The sequence below is a fragment of the Eleginops maclovinus genome, chromosome 16 (genome assembly GCF_036324505.1).
Source record: "Eleginops maclovinus isolate JMC-PN-2008 ecotype Puerto Natales chromosome 16, JC_Emac_rtc_rv5, whole genome shotgun sequence".
NCBI lineage: Eukaryota > Metazoa > Chordata > Actinopteri > Perciformes > Eleginopidae > Eleginops > Eleginops maclovinus.
In genome coordinates this window covers 17,668,196-17,689,279 of record NC_086364.1, presented here as the reverse complement: position 1 = coordinate 17,689,279, position 21,084 = coordinate 17,668,196, and the positions used below count along the sequence as shown (strand labels likewise).

Sequence of the window (21,084 nt, the reverse complement as noted above, 5' to 3'; positions counted from 1 at the left end):
TACAAGAAAAGAAGAGTCAGTTATCTTTTGTAAAACACTAACATATTTATTCAAACTTTATTATTAATTCATGTGGTGCAAGATTGCAACAAATGATGAAGCTCTTACAGGGAGTGTGAGCATTTGCCTGGTAAAACGTTCTTCTTCCATTGAAGACACAGTTCTCCTACGACCTTCACCTGACAACATTTGTTACTTTCTGTCCCTTTTTACCTCTCTCTGTCTCGTTTCTTTTACCTTCACACATAAATACTTGTCAAAAGCCGGTAAACCCGGTAGTGATCCACACAAGCACACACACACACACAGATAGAGGAGTGTAAGGTTGTTCATCGGTGATCGTCACTGAAAGGCTGTGATACAATAAGGCGCAGGAAGACAATAAAAACACACCATATACTCAAAATGATTTTCTGACATTATGGGTTGCTGTGTGTGTTTGTGTGTGTGGTTTGCATTGTATTGCCATTCCAAGGCATTTCAAAGATAGATGCTACACTGTCTTTACAAGAGCGATTTTTGATCTTTTCCCCACTCTAAACCATTATTAAATCAAGTATAAAAACCCCTACTTAGGCTCAATGTTTAAATGGTTTTTGACCTACAGTATGTTATCCAGCATTAGTACACTATAAAACCCAGCAATCCTGATTTGTTTCCTTGTCGAGCCGTCGTTTAGCCCTTTCTAGCTGCTGCACTTACTTCCAAGAAGCAAACCAACGGTTGCACTGCTGGTGTGACTGAAGCAATACCAAAAACAGACCAAACAAACAGATATTTCTCTAAAATGAATGAGGTAAGAACAGGTTTGGACAGTGATGCTTTCTTTCCACAACAAGCCAATATTGAATTTAACAATGGCATTTCAAACAACTGCAAACATTTATGAAAAACACGAGGACTTAAACGATTGTAACAAGGAGGTTTCACTAGTGAAGTTTAGCATGTATTTGTGTAAGCATATATGTGTGTGTATGAGTGTGTGTTTGTGTGTCTCAGTTTTCATCATCGTCACCATTGCCGTTTCCAATGGCCCCCAGAGGAGAGGTTTTATTTTTTAGCGGCAGGGCGTAGGGCTGGCGGATGTTCTTGCGGTCCTTTTCGGCCTCCAGATCCTCGTCGTAGCGTTCTTCTTCATCGTTGTCCTCCGCCTCGCTGTGGTGGGGGGAGGAGTGGCGGGACAGAGCTGGAGACGGAGGCACAGAGGCTGGTCGCGGGTAATGGAAACCTGAGGTCTGAGGACGAGAACCAAAAGTCATCAGAATCTCAATCAGTGGGTGGAGTGTAAAGACTTCCCCTTCAATTCATAGATAATATGACTTACGGCGGTGGGCTCATGAAGTTCATACATGTAGGTGTCAGGGAACGCTTTAGCCAGGGCCATATGACGGGCAGATATATAATACTACAGCAGGAAACAAGAAATACATTAATTCATCTTGAAGTGTTCCCATAGACAAAATGAGTCCTTGGGATTTGTTTTCTCACCCTGCCGAGGTATCTCCAGTCCAGGAGTTCGCTCAGACGCTCAGTGCGGTTCCTCTGGATGATCCGCTGGCGCCGGCTCTGCTTGCAGAACTGAAACAGGAAGGACGTGAGCTGGTTACACGACTCGTCGACCCCCCGATACCGCCGGTCCAGGATGTAAATGCCTGCAGAAAGAAACAGCATGATGTGAAAGAAATATCAGGTGTACCATGGTTTCTTTTAAAAAGACAAACGTTGAGTATGTAACAGATTGAGTGTAAGAAACGCACCATATGCTGAGGGGTCTGCTATGTGCTCCTCCATGAAACAGCCGAAGCCTGACAGGTTAGTGGAGATTGATGGTATTCCCATCACAGTGCACTCGGCTGAAGGTGAAAGAGCCAGAAAGGCCAGATTAGCGTGTATATGTTTACAAGCTTTTTTTATTTTTGAGTTTTGAGTCAATATAAAGCAAAACAACAACTATTAAACATCCTGTAAACATTAAAAAAACATCTTTACTATTCTGTTATCTAGGATAAGGACATATATATCTCCGTATCATTGAATAAGGAGATATATAGCTTTATAAAAGAGGAAAAACAAATATAGAAATACTTTAACCTTTATATGAAAAATAATTCCTTAAAAAAACGGAAAAAAAGAATAATTAAATACAACAACTAAATGGTGTTCCAAGAGTAGTAACGCTAGTAAAGCATTCACTAAATAATGATTTACACTCACACCTATCACATAACTTTATTTATCATCACACATTCTCACACCCCTAATGTTTAATTAAGACAAGGGAAGACAATCTGATTAGGCCCCAAGTATTTGCTAAGCCTGACAACAAGGCCACACACATACAGTAAATACACCTTGTCAGCATGCAGAAGGCGTACCTGGAGTGTAGCCCCAAGGCTCGTAGTAAGAGGGGAAGACGCCGAGGTGGCAGCCTCTTACAAACTCCTCATAATCCATAGGAAGAAGAGGAGAGGTGGACGAGAGGAACTCTGGATGGAAGATAATCTGAAGGAGGGAGAAGCCTTTCAGTATCACTATTAACTAAAGCAACAACAGGATCGGAGCGAGGAGATGAAGCTCAAATCAAATGTATCCTGAAATAGAGACGTTCACTTAAAAATGTAACTGATTATTAGTTATCTAGGATTAAACCAAGGAAGTGTTCTTACTTGCCTCGATCTTGGATGGCTCATACAAGAGTAAGAACAACGTTTTTTTGTGACTCTTAAGGCCATTTCAGGACTTCTGGCTGACATTACCTTGACACGGTCGGCAGAGCTGTTGAAAAGGCCAATACGGCGCACACAGTTAAGGATGGGGTCGCTGCTGTCCTCCAGCATGTTGTGTGTGCAGACTGGAGGCTGGCACTGTCTCTGAGTTGCGAAGATGGCACGTTTCATTATAGTGAAGTCGTCTTTGTCCATCATCTTCTGCACATCTGGCAGCTGCCCACTGATAAAAACAGCTTCGTTTTAGACTTACAGGAAGCATGTCAAATGGCTACAATAGCATACTTTATATATGTTATAATAAACTCTGGATTTTATTTATCAACAGAATTTTGTATTAATTATGTTTAGACAAACATTTGATATGATGGTGTTAAAAGGCAACATTCACACTAGGGGGCAGCAAAGTTCTTTGTAACATAGGTCGAAGTGTATAAATTAAAGCTATAGCCAACTTTTAGTGTTACTGCACCTAACTCCAAAATCTAAACATCTCCTGTCTGAGCAGCAGCCGCAGCTTTCCATAGACATTGCAGGACAGCTTGCCCCAGGACGCACTTTGTCACTTCTTATTGTACAAGAAAGGTCTTTCCTATTCTTAAAGGTTTCATAAATTAGACTGAAAATGCTCAACTTACACTAGAAGTGACTCATAAAGTTTCTTTCCAAAGCGTTCCTTCACAGTCTGAGCTGTATCCCTATTGGGCACAAAAATAAAAAGGAGAATACATGAGAAATAGGACAGCAAGAAACAGTTTCAAGTCAAGTATGGATAAGATAGCAATTACGATGCACACTTTTGGTTTATTGATCTCTTTGTTAAATAAACTGTAGAAAGCCACCTCACCAGAGCTGTTTCCTGACAGCCTGCCCCTTCAGCGTCTCCACATTAAAGTTGTTTGTCCGAGCCGGCATGATGAAGAACGCAATGACGGTAACGTCACTGTTGTTGACCTGCAACAGGCAGACCACACAGGACTATGAGGTTAAACTGTCACAACTACATGCATGTAATCAATCAATCAATCAATCAATCAATCAATCAATCACTCAATCACTCAATCACTCAATCACTCAATCACTCACTCACCCTCAGTAGATAGTTGAGTCGGGCTAATGCTTCCAAGAAGATGTCGGCTCCTTTGTTGGAGAACTCATACCGTCCAGCAATGAAGAGGAACAAACACTTGTCCAGGTTGAAGTCAAGGTGCCTGATGGTCAAACACAAACCGACATCTGTCACAAGAGCTGGATCATTACACGGTTTTCTTTATCCTAATCGCCTTAAAATAACTATATTCTTTGGAATTTGATCTTTCTTGTAAAAAGAGCATTTAACTAGCAAACATCCAATTTCCGTTGTTTTTAAATGTGCTATTAATGTTGTCTGACCCGTAGAAGTGTCCCCTGACGAACTCCTGGATCCGATGCTTGCTTTGAGCGTGAAGGTTTTGAAACTCGTGTACAGCTGAGAACTTCTTTACGTTGAGCCCGTTGGGAGTTATAATGTCTGTGTGCGATGGACAATGATTAAGGACATAAAAAGCAAGACATAGATGCAGAGAAACCAGTCAGACTTAAGTTAAATATCTAAATACCTACATAGCTAACTTTGCTAATCAGAATGATCAAACATTAGGTAAGAAAGCAGTGAGAAATACATCCTATCCCCGTCCTGTAAGAACTGTTCGTCGGACTATATTTCACACTTCCAATTCACCTCCACACACCTGGTTTCCTCATGAGCAGGAACTCTGCCTCGATGGCAGTGATCTGTGATACAGTGGTGAAGACATGTGCACAGTGAGCGGCCGACCGCTCCAAACAGTAACGATGGTAGATCTGTCTATCTCCAGCCTCCTTGTCCACGTTAAACTGAACGAGACACAAATAGGAGAAAGAGAGAGCGTAATGAAGTACATATTTGGTAGAGTATCTGTCGGATAATGCATTTATTTCTAATTATCGACAGTTCAATTTCCTCTTTGTATGGCTTGGGGTTTCTAACAAAGGTGTACACGGTTACACACGTACATCTGCAAGTTTGTTATAGAAGTCCACATTTCCAGCGCACAGGTATCTTCCTAGCAGAGTGGCGTGGGTGGTGAAGATGGTGGCGACGGGGAGCTGTCTATGTCTGCACAACACCAGACCCAGACCAGCCAACCATTCATGGAAATGAGCCACGATGTGTGGAGGCTCCTCACTCTGGGCTGCATACTGCAATACAGGAGAAAACAGGGTTATTATGGACTATGCACATCTACACCAACACGCATTCAAACAACTTGTATCTCATGGTTGTCCAAGTATGGACGCCCTGCGGAAGTGAGAAGGAAAAAGGTGTTTGTTGTTGTCATTTTTCACAAATAAAGTGCACCGCTACCCGATATTAAAATAAAAACATCTGTGCTTAAATTCTTCGTACACGTTGAATTCAAAGTACTTTTAATGTGTGCGTGTTAGCAAGTAGAGTGCATGAAGAAATTAAAACTGACCAAGAAGAAAATATGTCCAGCTTTTAATGCTACATGGTTTAGTGTTGCACTTCAGCCTCTTGTGGCCAAAGTGAATATTACAACAACACACACCAATATTTTTCAGCAGACAAAACTTTTTTCACCTGTTTCTTATAAAAAGTAGAGAAAATGATTTAGATCAGGGCTTCTGTAGATTTAACCATGTCAAGCCTCATACTTTTCAAGTAACTACAAATAACCTATTGTCTCTCTGTACACAAACATGCAGTATTCAACCTTTCCTTTTGACACAACAAAGCTACATCACTTTACATTCAATGTGCATAAAGAAGTTCTCGCTTGACATTTTTCTTTCTACATACCTCTCCCAGGAGCCAGGCCGTCAGGAAGCCAAACAGCACGGCGTCGTTAGCCTCGCGATCAAACCAGGGCACGCCAATGTCACAAAGCTCCCACAACTCGCTCTTCCAGGTGTCCAGAGACCAGGCGGTGAACGCAACATCGATCAAAACAACGTAGGGACTGCCTTCAATGAGCCACCGGCCAAAATACACCTGCAGGAAAACGGAGAAAAGGGTGAAATAGAGAAAATTGCATGTACTTATTTATGCCAAACACTAATATATTCTCAATCACAGGAAACATATTCACATACAGTAAGTAACAGCAACTCATTTTTTTGGTTACATGCATTATCAGCATCTACTCTTTTCATGTTTTTTCAATAAATAAATGGTTTAGTCTTTCTCTAATATAAAAGTGCTTTATTTGTAAGGCACTCTTCACACTAACACATCCAACTCATGATTCACCTTGATGACGTTTTTCATGCTGAATAGCACTAAAAGTAGGGCACTCCAAACCTGAAGTATGACTAAACTGAAATACAGGATATGGTTAAATGTAGAAACACAGGACTTAAATATCTTTTAAGAAACTAGTTGTCTGGTGCTGGTCTGTGGCGAGATTAAAGGTTGTGGTGAACCAGAAAGTCTTTGTTGAAAACACTGCACTATCTCTTTAAAAAGCACTACAAGCCCATCATTCCACAGCACTCCCCGGGTGACACAGCACAACGCTTTAAAAGTATCTCTCTCACACACACACACGCACGCACGCACGCACGCACGCACGCACACACACACACTCCTATTTCTGGACTGTGTGGAGTGAGTGCGAGAGAGAGAGCGAGACACTGATACAACCACTAACCTTTGCAAGGGAAATGTCACTGGGTTAAGAGACGTGGTCAGCGCCTGATCTTTATAGCGTATGGGTCTGAAAATGATCTCTAAATGGAGTTCACATTCACATAATCCTACTATGGGTTGTAAGAATGACCGTGTCTTTCAGTGTGAGGTACATGTTTATTTCAGAACTGTTGTGTTTACTGTGCAGGTGTGGTAGTACCTTACACCCACTGGCGTTCATCTTGTCGATGGTTCTCTTCAGCACCGGGTTGGTGGGCTCGATCAGCTCCACCTGAGTGCGCACGTTGCTCTCCACATAGGGACCCACCAGAAAATAGTTCTCCCCCCATTCCTCTGCGGTCAGACGGGCTTTGGTCTGGATGACGGTGTAGATGCCTCCAACTTCACACATGAAGCAAACGAGCCACACGTACACACACAAAGTCCAGACCGAGATATAATGAGATTTAACCTTATATAAAATACGAAGCATTACAGTGATAGGTCTCTCTTACAGCGTGTGTTAATAAACAAGATTAGACCAACAAATCTGACAAAAAACCTCCTTATTTAAAAAGTTATTTGAGAAGTTTTTTTATTTAGCTGCCGCTTTATCCAAGCAGTTGTCACACAATGTAATTCCCCAGAGGAATTAGTCAAATGTTTTGAGTGTAGGACTATTTCCATTTAGTTTTACAAATGCAAACTGTTCATTTTCATCAATAGTACACACACACACACACACACACACACTTGCCTTTGTTAGCGACCTCCCACGCAATTTCAAAAAGGACAGCGTCCTCCAAATCAAACTCCTCATCCCATTCCTCCAGTCCTGAGAGGGACGTCACAGAGAGGCTGCGAGCCAGCGGCATGCTGGGTAAACACAATCACACTTAGATGAGATGGGACCACTTACATGATTGTCATTTATCAAATTTATTTTCCAAGAGGCTGTAGATGTGTGAGCATTTAACACTAGGAAACAAGCCTTTCAGAATTAAATCTAATCTTTTCAGCTCTATAAATGTAACCTTGGGGAAAAAACATGCATTACATTTGAAATGACTTTCAACTAATTGCCTGTGATGGAAATTCTAGAAGGTTTACATTTTTTCTAACATTTTGATAAAATAGTGTAACTTTTTCTTGACTGACATTTCCTCACACACATGCAGATATGTCATCAGTCATTAACAGACTCCACATCCTGTTTCACAACACTATTATAAAATGCATACTTTCTCAATTATGTTACATCATTCACAATCGTTCCTGGGGAAACGGATGGTTTAAATTGTAGTCAGACATTTAGAATAATTTGTATTACCTATGTTACCAAAAAAATTCCCCAATTGGAATTGGAATACTTTGTATCAATGTTGATGTTTTTTTTTTGGTAACTTAATCAGCTTTACCTTTGGCTGTTATTATAGGATCCTGTGCAAATACACAATCCTGAAGTGGTTCACTGGGTGATAGGGATTATATGTAAATATGTTTGTTTGATTGGGTTTTTTCAAAAGGACTTCTGCAGCCAACTACTGATTTTAACAACATAACATAACACAAACACAAAACTTATATTCATACACTGCAACAAAAGTTAAATTATCAGTCTCACTTTTAGCAGTGGAGACAATCAAAAGTCAAAATAATGAAAGGACTAAGCTCCTGCTACAAACTGTCCTAAAATACGACTTTGTTCTCAGTTCTGATACAATCTCCTGATCACATATCAGAGTGGTGTGACAAAGGATGAAGAAAGACCCAAACGAAGGCCTGGATCAGGTATAAACATGATCCAGCAGTTGATGAGATGTTGAAATCATGTCAAGTTGTGACATGTGGAACACTCCAATAACTAACCGTTGCACTAACACTGTGTTGTGTGTACAGAGGAAATGCTCTTAATCATGTCAATGCTATCTAAAAGAGGTTTCAGTAACACAGTTCACCAGAAAATTAAATCTGTGAATCAAACAAATGCGCTGATCTCAAATTTCTGAGGGATTGTCCAGAACTGATACTGATATCAGACAAAAGGGAGTTCAGACTCGAGTTTAGAGATTAGTTTAGAATGTTACTGACTGTTCACCATTTGTATCTGTGTCATCAGATCATATCTTCAATATCCCCTGCATACATGTTTGCTGGGATTAAATTACATTTACTCCTTCTTCCTCATTGAACTATCTAGACTCCATGTATAAGCAAATCCATCTGAACTTCAACAGCACATACATTATAATGCACAGTGACGCTGGAACATCCAAGGGAAGTGATGATATGCAAAACCGAATTTTGAATGGAGAGGTACTTTAAACAAGCCTTTCTGGGAAGAGTGGTATAGTTTAGTTTGATATGGATGGAGACACAAACAGAGCAGGTCTCGGGAAAGGACAAGATTCAATTCAGTCTCGGTCCCAAACACGTCCAAATGGAGGACGCACTGCCTCCGGCGACGACTGAAGACTAACAGGTAAAACAACAGCATTATCGACCCGACATCAGTCCGTCCGGCTGAATATGCATTCTTCTGTGTGTATTTCTCACGAGTTGAATAGCGGACGTGACAAAATGCATCTCCTCCAGCAGCGGACACGCGCAAAGGACACAGCGTCCTGGCGCGCGCAGCCGTCTGTTTTAGGAAGTATTCAGTAATTGAGAATAAAAACACGGAGGTTTGCTCACCCTTCAGGTTTGTCCAAACTTTACGAAGATGAAGAACACATTGGAAGATGTCGCAGTCAGTCCAAAAAAATTAAAAACAGCGGACAGTGAGGAAAAAAGGGGGCGGTGGCTGTAGTTAAATGCCAGCGATCCACATTGGTTTGGTGCGTTTGCTGTCAGATTGAGGGACAGTTGCAAGAAGAAGGTTTGGGTTGGTGAATGCGCAGGATCTGCGTTTACATTATTCATGAGCTGCACTCCTATTGGCCTCAGTATCCTCTTTATATCCGCCTCTGCACACAACGACACGTAAACTGGGCGTTTTCCTCAACTGAGAGACGCCATTGGCTGAGCAGAGGTTAAAGGGGGATGCAATGGTTGGTGTGAATTATCTTTCATCCATACAAAAGAGGGGAGTGATGGGAAACCAGGCGACTTTTTCATTCCAATCAGGAGGGAGAGAGTTATTTATAATGTCTTCTAAGGGTCATAGGAGCATAGTTGTGAGAATACAACGTGACTAGTGACATTAAGACACCCAACCCCTCTACATATCTCTGTGATCTATCCTGCTCTAACCCTTTACACAGGCTGCCACCTGTCTGTCTCACCCCAACCCCTTCACCATTGGGTCTATATTGGTCTAGAATCAGAATCAGAATACCTTTATTCGTCCCACAGAGGGGACGTTTACATTTGCTCCAGCAACAGCAGAGCCAAGGACAGCTTTAAAAAAAAGCATGCATTAAAAAAATATATATTAAAGAATAATTAAAAAAAGGAAAAAATTAATAATAATTACACAATTAACAAAATACAAAATACAAACCTGTAAGAGATATAGCAGCCAGGTATATATTGCACATAATTGGTATGGCACGACAAGGGGTGTCTGTGTTGTTATATGTGTGGGGGTCTACCGGGGACCATGATGGTTATATAGTCTGACCGCTGCAGGAAGGAAGGACCTGCAGTATCTTTCCGTGAGACACCATGGGTGCAGCAGCCTGTCGCTGAAGGAGCCGCACAGTGCAGACAGGGTGTCCTGGAGGGGTTGGGACACAATGTCCAGCAGGAAGGACAGCTTGGTTGCCATTCTCCTGTCTCCCACCACCTCCACAGTGTCCAGATGTCTCCCCAGTACAGAGCTGGCCTTCTTAACCAATCTGTTCAGTCCCTTCCTGTCAGCAGTCGAGATGCTGCAGCCCCAGCAGGCTACACCATAGAAAATGGCTGATGACACTTAGAGTCGTACGTAGAAGGTGTGAAGGAGGGACCCCTGTACCCCAAAAGACCTCAGTCTCCACAGCAGAGATAGTCTGCTCTGTCCCTTCTTGTAGAGAGCAGCAGAATTGTCGGACCAGTCCAATTTATTGTTTTATTGTTGTTTATTGTTCATGATAGAGTGTCCCTATAATTTATGACCCTTGATTTTCTTAAAGATCTGCACAGCTGAGGTGTTACTGAGCAAAGCATTATCATCTGTTGGTCTGCGGTGAACTCTGACCTCTGACTTTGTTCGACATGTGTGTCTGGGCAAGGTGAGAGAAAACCCCAACAACTTCAAGGGATATGTACAGAGACACAGTGATGAGTGCACTGATATGAAAAGATTGTAATGTCTGGTCACTGACATCTAGAGGGCATTGATATATATGCAATTTAATTCACTAAACCTTAATCTCTAAATTTCTAGGATATAACATAAGGAGAGTTTAAAGCGTTCATCAACTTGACTCTATTATTGATACATTTTTTGTGTGAGTTTGAAATAAAAGAACATATTGTCAATTTTCTGAGTGAGAGAAATCAATATTTGCAGCTGTAAAGGGGATTATGAACACATGTTCTGCTGAGGTATTTAAATTTTCTTGCTGATTTTGTATAGTTATTGATTTCATTAGTATGTCGTGTGTTAGTGTGCATGCATTTTTGTGTGTTTCCAAATCAGGCTGTGTCCATCTGCTCTCTTGTTTTTTTCTCCTTTCTGTATTTTTTTGGGGGGTATTTATATCATTTACATGTTTTTCTGAATGTCCAGTATTTGTGAACATACAAACTTGGACCAAGTCGAGATGCATGTTGTTTTTAATAAGAATGCAATATAAACTGTTGGGCAGTTTTCCCTCCCTTGCCTTGCGTAAGCTCTGACGTAATTTTGCCGGGAACTCAGGGTCTTTTTCATTGGCAGGGTACAGTCAGACTGCGTTCCACTTCCTGGTTTTTACCATGGAGTATCCGCCTTTTCAGTGACGTCATTGTCTACTCCTTTGCTGTTGGTCCCGGAAACGCAGAATTTCCCCGCGTTCATCGGTGAAAGTTCACAAATTGAAGGAGAGTGGCGGGAGCTGTTGTCAGTCGGGGGCTGTTGTGAAGGAGTAACTTTGATAGGTATTTATAACTTTAATAGAAACGTAACTGCTGTTGTTAGTAGTCTTGGCAGTGTTCACAGTCAGATCTGTGCTGCGTTTGAGGAAGATTAGCTTTGGCACAATGGTGTGTTGTAGTTACTCTGGAGCTTGCTAGCTTGCTGTTTTATCTCATAACAAAAAAAAACAGCCCGAGTATAACCGAAAATGAGTTCCTATAAACTATACCGCTGTAACACTGAGGTTGAAATATAATACATCTGGCAGAGAACTGTTGAATGTGAAAGCACATCGTGGAAAAGTTATCAACTGTAAACATGTGTGCATTTAACTGACACAGCATTGCTTGAGAAAACACAATGTAGCCCACACTAAAACAAGTGATGCATACTGAATAAAGTGTTACGTGAAGTAACAAGGGTTACAGTATGCTAATTACATGGCTAATGGGCTACATACTGTGCAGTGTGCATGGTTGTCTCATTTGTTCGTGCAACCACCTGACATCCAGATGGTTACATGTCGCCTCTCCCTGTTTATGAAATTAACAACACATCTCTTTATGACTTTGTCGATAAATACTATACTTTTGAAATGTGCTATTGATAATGTAGTCTCCTCTTTTTCTGTTCATGGTGCTCCATTTTTATTGTAGTATTTATTTCAGATCATCAGGTCCTTTTGAAAAACACTGTGCTTACAGTTTTAGAAACTACAGCATTTTTGTCACTGAGAGCACTTTACTTTTGTCACCATTTGATTTCCCGTCCTTCCAAGCCCACCATCGCCTTTCATTTCAGACTATATGCACTGCATACCAAATGTACCTTACAGTACAAGGAATGTTAACACAAGTCAGTTCAGATGTAATCTATCATAATGTTTTGCTTTGCAGTTGGTAATACTCACTTAAAGTAGGACATTAAGACTTTGATGTTAAGATTAATTTAACGCTCTGTTTACGACCATCATTCAGGGTTTATTGCTCTATCATCAGTGCATGCTTTAAAAAAAATTCTCTGTGGTCTTCCTGCTAAACTGAATTTTCCCCTTCAATGTTTCTTGCAGGCATGGATTTTAAAAGACGCAATGGAGGCCCTAACAATCGCGGTGCGTCCCAGGCCAAACGGGGTAAACCTGCTAGTGAATGGGAGGACAGTCCATCGCAGTTTGAGGAGGAGTTGTCCATGTTTGAAGAAGCAGAGATGGAGTCAGAGGAGATGGAGGGGCAGGCAGGGCATAATGTTATTCCAGTAGGTGAGTGTTGGACAGAAAAGCACACAAGCATAGGTGGCAGAAGTGCAATGGTTTTCCTGGTTAAGAAAGAAATGATTGAGTTATGTAAATGACATGCCGAACTGTATTTAAACCGTCAACTAAGTGTGGTATGTATGGCAAACATATTTTACAGTGGGATTTTTCTGAATTTAGGCAAGTAATTTGCGTGGCTCGTAGATCCAGGTCTGAATGGCCAAATTAGCAATATAGTCATGTCTTGAGTAAATTAAGTTTGCTTCGCTTGTCAGCTTTGCCTTGATTCTCAAGTATAAGCTGGTTTAGCTAATGGCTGCATAGCTTTGCATTGTAAATAATGCAACTGTGTTCTAACAATAACAGACTAGTTAAACTTGTTCAAGGTGATTACCTTAACTGTGTTGATTTGATTTCGCAAATACTTAAACACGTGTTGGCTATACTTAAAGGAATAATCAATAATACACTGGTTTTAACTTTTCTGTCCACCCTTGTTTCTTCAGGTGACCTCTTCTCAGCAGACCTTAACCCTCGTTGGAGGCGGCCTAATGCCCCTTCTCTGGACCCATCGTCTGAAACGTTGGTGTTTCAGCAGATTGATCTCGACTATTATTTAGGTAAATATCAACGATAAGTCAGTCATCTTTTCTGCTTTGTTGTTTGGATCTAAATGGCAGAGTAGACATTTTCCACCTGCTTAAATATTGTTGCTGAATGCAAGACACATTTGAATCTTTTTTCTTCGAATTTGCAGGGCCGACAGTTGCAGGCATGCCCGGTCAGTCTCAGGGAAAAGTCCCGATCATTCGAATGTTTGGGGTGACAGACAGTGGCATCAGTGTGTGCTGCCACATCCACGGTTTTGCGCCTTACTTCTATGTTCCAGCACCAGCTGGTGAGTAGTTGGCATTACTTTGTCAATACATAGAATCTGTGAATATTAAAATAATACACAGTTGTTTAGTACGATAGTCACTGTTCAACATTCCCTCAGTAGAAAACATTTCTATCTTTTTGGGCAAGCACTTTTTCTAAATGATTTCATATTTTTTTGCCTAAAATAATTGATGAATTTGATTAAATCTTAAAATGTTTCCTCTTTGAAAAGGGTTCAAATCGGATTTCCTGGGTGAATTTCAAAGAGAGTTGAATTCTGCTGTCCTGAAGGACATGCGTTCCAATAAGGACAACATATCCGTCACAGTGTTGGCTGTGGACATCACCCGCAAAGAGAGTGAGTGCAAATGAAGTGCAAGTGTGTGAAGGAATCTCACAAGTCCATTCTTTAAACCGATCAATATGAAACAGGAATTCTTATCCTAGTTACAAATTATGTAAATAATCCAACTTTAAATTGCAGGCATATACGGCTACCATGGGAAACGCATTTTGGATTTTTTGCGGATTACCATGGCGATGCCTCGTCTCATCGCCCCAGCTAAGAGGCTGCTGGAGCAGGGCTTCAAGTTCGGACCTTTCCCCATCCAGTGCTACCAATCCTACGAGGCCAACATTGATTTTGAAATAAGGTGTGTGTGTGTGTGTGTGTTTGTCTGTGTGTCTGTGTGTCTGTGTGTCTGTCTGTCTGTCTGTCTGTCTGTGGGTTGGTATGATAAATGCCTATCGAACATACATCTCAGTGAAAGCAACACTATAGCAGTTTTTTTAATGAGGCTCCCTTTGTTAGGTTTATGGTGGACATTGACGTGGTGGGATGCTGCTGGATTGAACTTCCCAAAAGCAAGTACAGAGTGCGTGAAGAGAAGACCGGGGGAGGAACAGAATCTAGATACCCAGGCAAGGTAGGTCCAGGTGCACATTTTAAATTGTTGCATAACACTGACTGGTCTGTTGATAGACTTTGAGTACACTCAGAAAAAACTGTTCTGTCTGACTTTTGCAATGCTCTTAATCTTCCTCCCCGTGTTGTCCTTCAGGAGAGCCTGTGTCAGTATGAGGTGGATGTGGGATGGACGGATCTGATAAGTCACCCTGCAGAGGGAGACTGGCAGAGGATCGCACCGCTCCGAGTGCTCAGTTTCGACATCGAGTGTGCAGGAAGAAAAGGTGGGGTTTTTCCCTCCTCTAACATTCTCACTAAACAGCATGCAAACTTTTGAAAACTACACCATTACATACTTTTTCTGTCTTCAAGATCAGATATACTTACCCTACCATGCCCTACGTACTTGTATTGAGTTGGATTCTGATAGTAAGTATTTTCTTCCCAGGAATCTTCCCAGAAGCAGACAAAGACCCTGTGATTCAGATAGCCTCTATGGTGCAGCGCCAGGGTGAGACGGAGCCTTTCATCCGCACGGTATTCACTCTCCAGTCCTGTGCCAGCATCGTGGGCTCTCAGATATTGTGCTTCACACAGGAGAAACAGCTGCTGCAGGTACGCACACTGAACATAAATAACATAACTATTCCTGCGTGTGTTCCAATGTCCCCTTTCTTATGTTTTGTTGATAATTTGTCATGTCATTGTGTTTCTGTGAGTAGAGCTGGGCGGAGTTTTTGAGGACGGTGGACCCAGACATCATCACTGGATACAACATCCAGAACTTTGACTTTCCCTACTTGCTCAACCGGGCAGCTACTTTAAAGGTGCCACATTTCGTGAAATACTTGCATGCAATACAAGGCCTCAAATCCCCAGATTAAAAGTAATGCACAAAATTCATGAGCACAACCTCCGGAAGAATGTATTAATGGTCATATTTGTGTAGGACATTCCTGTTTTGTCTTTTAACTCACTCAAACATGTATTTTTGTGTTCAGGTGAATCTCTTTCCCTACCTCGGCCGAGTGCGAGGCATCAAGTCAGTCATGCGAGACCTAAACTTCCAGAGCAAGCAGATGGGCCGCAGAGAGAACAAGATCATTAACATGGAGGGCCGGGTTCAGTTCGATCTCCTGCAGGTCAGCTTCAACAGCAACTATAACACTACTTACAAACTGTTGAGTAAGATTGAACACAGTCTGATTTAGTATTTCTCTCTCAGGTTCTTCTCAGGGATTATAAACTGCGCTCCTACACACTGAACGCTGTGAGTTACCATTTCCTGCAAGAACAGAAAGAGGATGTGCAGCACTCCATCATCACTGATCTGCAGGTAAAGCACAAACCAGTTACCTCGTTGCATCTTGAAGGGAACTGTTTATCTTTTAAAGATTCAAAGGGCCTTCCTTCATTTTTGTTTTCCTCCATCACAGAATGGCAACGAACAGACTCGTCGTCGTTTAGCTGTCTACTGCCTGAAAGACGCCTACCTCCCGCTGCGCTTGCTGCAGAAGCTGATGTGTGTGATTAACTACATGGAGATGGCCAGAGTGACGGGCGTGCCTCTCACCTATCTGCTCTCCAGAGGGCAGCAGGTCAAGGTCGTCTCTCAGCTGCTGCGACAGGTAACCAAGGCTAATACATGGGAGACTTACTGAATGCGTCTGTAGAGATTTAAGGATAAAAACTGTGTGTTATGTGTATGTTTAGGCCATGAAGCAGGACCTTGTCATGCCTGTTGTGAAGACAGAAGTAGGAGAAGACTACACTGGAGCGACTGTCATTGAGCCGGAGAAAGGGTATGTAGAGCTGCTGATTGTGTGAGTGTTTGAGACTCTCTGCTCTCAGTGTTACGCCTCTCTCTACATGTCCATTACTGTGTTTTTCTCTGTGTAGGTATTACAGCATCCCTATTGCCACCCTGGATTTCTCCTCCCTGTATCCGTCCATCATGATGGCGCATAATCTGTGCTACACCACCCTGCTGCAGAAAGGCTCAGTGGAAAAACTGAGGTCAGCAGACTTCCATCTTCTGCTTGTATTATTAATATATTGATTAATATTCAGTGATTCATTCTTTCATAATTACCAATTAAACACGTATGGTATCAACCTTTATGAGCTAACATCTGGAGCGGTTGTGTTTCTTCAGCCTCGCTCCAGAGAACTTCATCAAGACTCCCACTGGGGACATGTTTGTGAAGAGCTCTGTGAGGAAAGGACTCCTGCCTGAGATCCTGGAGAACCTGCTGTCTGCCAGGAAGAGGTTTGACTCGTTCACATAAATCACACGAATAAACAGGCCTGAGCTAAAGCCAACCGTTTGCAATTCTGTAGAGGGCTTCAGTCCCACTGTACCTATCTATCTCATCTTACTTGCTGGCAACCCTGGTAGTGTCTCTGGAAAAATAACAAAATTGGTAGGGGGACAACCCGTCATCAATTAGTTGACTAATTTGTGGATTTGTTCCCCCCCCCCAACTGTGTGTCCACAGAGCCAAAACTGAGCTAAAGAATGAGACGGACCCTTTCAAGAGGCAGGTGCTGGACGGCCGGCAGCTGGCTCTCAAAATCAGCGCTAACTCCGTCTACGGCTTCACTGGGGCTCAGGTCGGCAAGCTGCCCTGCCTGGAGATCTCACAGGTGAGCGATTTACTCTGGCGCTCACATTGGTGTTGAAGTCCAGCTGAATTTGCATTGCAAACACACGTGCTCTGTAATTTACATGTTCTCCTTTGATACAATAAATGGGAACCAAACAGAGGGGGTTTTCTATATCTTTGGTTTCATTATGATAGCTTGGAGTTTTGATTCAACATAATACTATAAGGTGTACATGTCTACATATATGAATAACTCAACTCAAAATAAACCTTTACCTTTATTTATTCATTTTTAAACATATCAAATGTTTACAATTGTTGGCCCCCACAGTTGTCTAAATAAAGTTGTCTGCACAGATGTGAAGTGAGAGCTTGGAGGGTAAACTACAAAGATGTAGAGCAAGGATTTGTGTGTAGAAGGAAGCAACAGAGCAGGTGGGAACATTTGTAAAGATCAACCACAGGCTGTTTCTCGCTGTTTTGTGGAAGGTTGACTTAGTTACACCCTCACAGAGAGCTGAAAATATGACACCTGTCTTCTACATGAGCTGGTTTGGGATGAAAAGCTTTAAGACATTGAAGGACATGATGATGATTTTCCTGCATTGCTGGTGGCAGCTTCTTCTGATTTATTATTTAAATCCTCCTTTTTGTCATTCAGAGCGTCACAGGTTTTGGAAGACAGATGATCGAGCAAACCAAACAGCTGGTGGAGTCCAAGTACACCATTTCCAACGGTTACCAAGGTGATGCCAAGGTGAGGAATACATGTCACTGCATCCCATCAATACTGAGCCGAACTGCTATGTTTTTTTGTTGCTTACTTTTAGTAAACACCTCAAATGTATTCATGTTTGAAACAATTATGAAAGTATGGAGCCTATTATCTGATGTTGTTTAATTTGTTGTTTACATGTTTTTATTTGAATCTTTTAAAGGTTATTTATGGGGACACAGACTCGGTAATGGTTAAGCTCGGAGTTGCCACAGTGCAGGAGGCCATGAACATCGGGAGGGAGGCAGCAGAGTGGGTGTCATCTCATTTTACACCCCCCATTAAACTGGAGTTTGAGAAGGTACATTTCTGTCAATTTGTTTTATCAAAGCACTCGTCTCATTTTAACATCAGTTTTTGATTTTCAATGAGCACTTCTTTTTCTGAGTTTTAGCGTCCTCTCATTGGAGATTTGTTTTTGTCACTTCCACAGGTGTACTACCCATACCTGCTGATCAACAAGAAGCGCTACGCAGGCCTCTATTTCTCCGGAAGCGCTGACACTCATGAAAAGATGGACTGTAAAGGCATTGAGACGGTCCGCAGAGACAACTGCCCTCTGGTGGCTAACCTCATCAACACCTGTCTGCAGAAATGCCTCATAGACAGGTACAGACACAAACATTTGGTTTATTTAGGGATTGTTTCCATCAATCAACATATCCATTATTCTGTCAATCCATAATTTCATTTGAACACATAGGATACAAAAACGAAAAATTCCCCCCAAAACTCAACATTTTCCATATTCCTGCAACTATTTGGCACTCCAAAATATCTCAACTTATATCGAAACCCCAAATCGCTGTTGTGATGTCTCTTCAGGGATCCCCAGGGTGCAGTGGCTCACGCTAAAGAAGTGATCTCAGACCTGCTGTGCAACCGCATCGACATCAGCCAGCTCGTCATCACCAAGGAGCTAACGCGCACGGCTCAGGAGTACGCCGCCAAACAGGCACACGTGGAGCTGGCCGAGAGGTGTGTGACATGCACATAAACGTCTCATTTCAATGAATGTATAATATAATGTTTCTCTGAGGTATGGTTAAACTGACCGGTTGATGTTTCACAGGATGAAGAAAAGAGATGCCGGCAGCGCCCCAAACCTGGGAGACCGAGTGCCGTACGTCATCATCAAGGCTACAAAGGGAGTGGCAGCATACATGAAGTCTGAGGTCCGTATCTTTTTATTTTCTAGGTCATTCGATTTTATTTCGTACACCCTCGTTATCTTATTTTATTTTTTATCTGCAGAAGAGGAGAAATTACATGGCATACACAACAAAAGTGAAATACAGTTAAAATGACAATCAACAAATGGGAAGAAAGAGGACAAAAGTTAAGGCTGTTCTAAATGTTCAAACGTTGCTTTAGGACCCGATCTTCGTGCTGGAGAACAACATTCCCATCGACACACAATACTACCTGGAGCAGCAGCTGTCCAAACCCCTGCTGAGAATATTTGAGCCCATCCTGGGAGAGAGCAAAGCGGAGAACATCCTGCTCAGTGAGTCTGCAACAGAGCTGAAATGATCTTTGATGCAACTTATATCATTGGGTGGAGACCTAGTCTACAAACACACACACATGATAGTCTTATTTTAATTTAGAAAATGAAATGACACTTGCAAATTATGTCTGTGAGTGAAATTATCTTGATTTAAAAAGAAACCGACTGCACTTTGGAATTTGTCGTTATTCGATATTTTAGAAAAACGTGATTCAGTAATCTGTAAGCAAGTGTCAAAGCAGCACAGTTCAGCCAATAAACTTAAAACACTTCCTTAAGATATGCTGGTGTGTTTCAGAGGGCGACCACACGCGCTGTAAGACGGTGTTGACATCGAAGATCGGGGGCCTCATGGCCTTCGCTCAGAAGAGGAGCACCTGCATCGGCTGCAAAGCTGTGCTCAAAAACGACAGTACGTGTGCTCAGACTTTGAAGATTTACCATTTCCTTCTTTCCTAAAACAAGTGGTTTCACTTTTGGGTTAGATGGGACTTTTGAGTCGAAGGGGTTATACAGAGATCTTTATGTGTAACATCTAACATGTCATTGCAGCGGCTGTGTGCAATTTCTGTAAGAAGAAGGAGTCTGAACTGTACCAAAAAGAGGTAGGCAAATAACCTTTAGAACATTTGCATTTCATTTATCCGATGTTTTGATCAAAAGCAAATAGGTGCAATCAACTATAAAGTACGTTTGCTTAAAATAAGTCAACACCATTTTTGAGGTTCCAGCTCTGACTTTGTTTAAAAGCTCCAAAACAACTATTTCAATGTCAAATTCCACTAGATTCTTTTATGTATTAAACCTTTACGGTTTCCCTGTCCAGTAAAACACCACTCAAGTTGTTATTTTGAATGTGTAAATATCTTATCTATAACTTTCCCTGTCATGAGTTGCTAACATTTGGTTTCGATTTCAGATCTTCCACATGAACACACTGGAGGAGCGGTTTTCCCGCCTGTGGACTCAGTGTCAGCGTTGCCAGGGCTCCCTCCATGAGGATGTGCTCTGTACCAGGTACATAACCACAGCACATATTTAATGTAACTGTGTTTAACTGTACAATCATGGCTGAGCACACAGTAACACTGCACCTCCTCCACAGTCGGGATTGTCCCATCTTTTACATGAGGAAGAAGGTCCAGAAAGATTTGGATGACCAGAGCCAGCTTGTGAATCGCTTCAAATGGTGAAAGGCGCTCTTGGATTCCCTAACCTTTCAGATGACCATGGAATCAAATCGTCTCTCTATTTTTGTTTGTCTGTAGTGCTTGTAAAAATGCATATATGTTACACTATTTGTATGTTTTCTACTTTAAATAAAATGTCCTTTTTGTAAAATAAGATCAAGCAGCAATTTATTTCTGTCATAAATAAATTATTACAATCCTTAAAACATTTACATCGGACAAAAGCCAGACTGTAGTTGTCCTGTCCTGTCCTATTGACGTCAGAGTAATAGTGATAGTGTAATTTTCAGGGAAATGAAAAGAAGAACTTCATTGCTCTCAAGAGTTGTTGTGTCAGTCAAACCTCAAAAACCACATCCCCTCCTCTTAACTGGTTTGATACTTCACACCCGGATTGTTAATGTTTGATCACACAAACTGAGTGGGAAACAAAGTTTCTTGAAAGACACAGCGGTGAGGTATTATCAGTAATTACAAATCAGGCGTGGCGTTCAAGCACTACACTTAGTGTGCACTGGTGGAACACAA

At 41.7% G+C, this 21,084-nt stretch overlaps 2 protein-coding genes across 3 annotated transcripts; one reads left to right on the top strand and one right to left on the bottom strand.

The window, feature by feature from the left end:
- Positions 1-20: 20 nt before the first annotated feature.
- On the bottom strand, positions 21-9,310 carry gys1 (glycogen synthase 1 (muscle)). The gene is made up of 16 exons (XM_063903603.1): positions 9,091-9,310; positions 7,154-7,272; positions 6,617-6,798; positions 5,569-5,760; positions 4,761-4,946; positions 4,457-4,601; positions 4,119-4,236; positions 3,817-3,937; positions 3,574-3,680; positions 3,365-3,424; positions 2,757-2,949; positions 2,376-2,502; positions 1,758-1,853; positions 1,489-1,652; positions 1,325-1,405; positions 21-1,235 (listed from the first exon to the last, which is right to left on the bottom strand). The coding sequence occupies exons 2-16, from the start codon at positions 7,269-7,271 to the stop codon at positions 996-998; spliced, it is 2,130 nt and encodes a 709-aa protein (XP_063759673.1). The 5' UTR covers position 7,272; positions 9,091-9,310; the 3' UTR covers positions 21-995.
- Positions 8,659-20,710, top strand: pold1 (polymerase (DNA directed), delta 1, catalytic subunit). Of its 2 annotated transcripts, none has more exons than XM_063903601.1 (27): positions 8,659-8,878; positions 12,507-12,695; positions 13,196-13,309; positions 13,447-13,587; positions 13,801-13,926; positions 14,053-14,221; positions 14,380-14,494; positions 14,630-14,759; positions 14,924-15,090; positions 15,198-15,302; positions 15,477-15,617; positions 15,701-15,811; positions 15,912-16,103; positions 16,189-16,277; positions 16,375-16,491; positions 16,631-16,744; positions 16,974-17,121; positions 17,743-17,838; positions 18,020-18,157; positions 18,290-18,465; positions 18,682-18,834; positions 18,929-19,031; positions 19,231-19,363; positions 19,665-19,778; positions 19,919-19,971; positions 20,286-20,383; positions 20,472-20,710. In XM_063903601.1, the coding sequence occupies exons 2-27, from the start codon at positions 12,509-12,511 to the stop codon at positions 20,557-20,559; spliced, it is 3,318 nt and encodes a 1,105-aa protein (XP_063759671.1). In that variant the 5' UTR covers positions 8,659-8,878; positions 12,507-12,508; the 3' UTR covers positions 20,560-20,710. The 2 variants fall into 2 exon arrangements, with proteins under 2 accessions (XP_063759671.1, XP_063759670.1); XM_063903600.1 differs by lacking the exon at positions 8,659-8,878 and adding an exon at positions 11,355-11,460.
- Positions 20,711-21,084: the final 374 nt, after the last annotated feature.

Coding starts and splice junctions, on each gene's coding strand:
- gys1 (XM_063903603.1), bottom strand. CDS start 7,271: ATGCCGCTGGCTCGCAGCCTCTCTGTGACGTCCCTCTCAGGACTGGAG. Junction 4,602..4,760: donor TCTATAACAAACTTGCAGAT/GTACGTGTGTAA, acceptor TGTCTCGTTCAG/TTTAACGTGGACAAGGAGGC. Junction 1,653..1,757: donor AGCAGACCCCTCAGCATATG/GTGCGTTTCTTA, acceptor TTCTTTCTGCAG/GCATTTACATCCTGGACCGG.
- pold1 (XM_063903601.1), top strand. CDS start 12,509: ATGGATTTTAAAAGACGCAATGGAGGCCCTAACAATCGCGGTGCGTCC. Junction 14,760..14,923: donor CGAGTGTGCAGGAAGAAAAG/GTGGGGTTTTTC, acceptor TTTTCTTCCCAG/GAATCTTCCCAGAAGCAGAC. Junction 16,492..16,630: donor GGCTCAGTGGAAAAACTGAG/GTCAGCAGACTT, acceptor GTGTTTCTTCAG/CCTCGCTCCAGAGAACTTCA.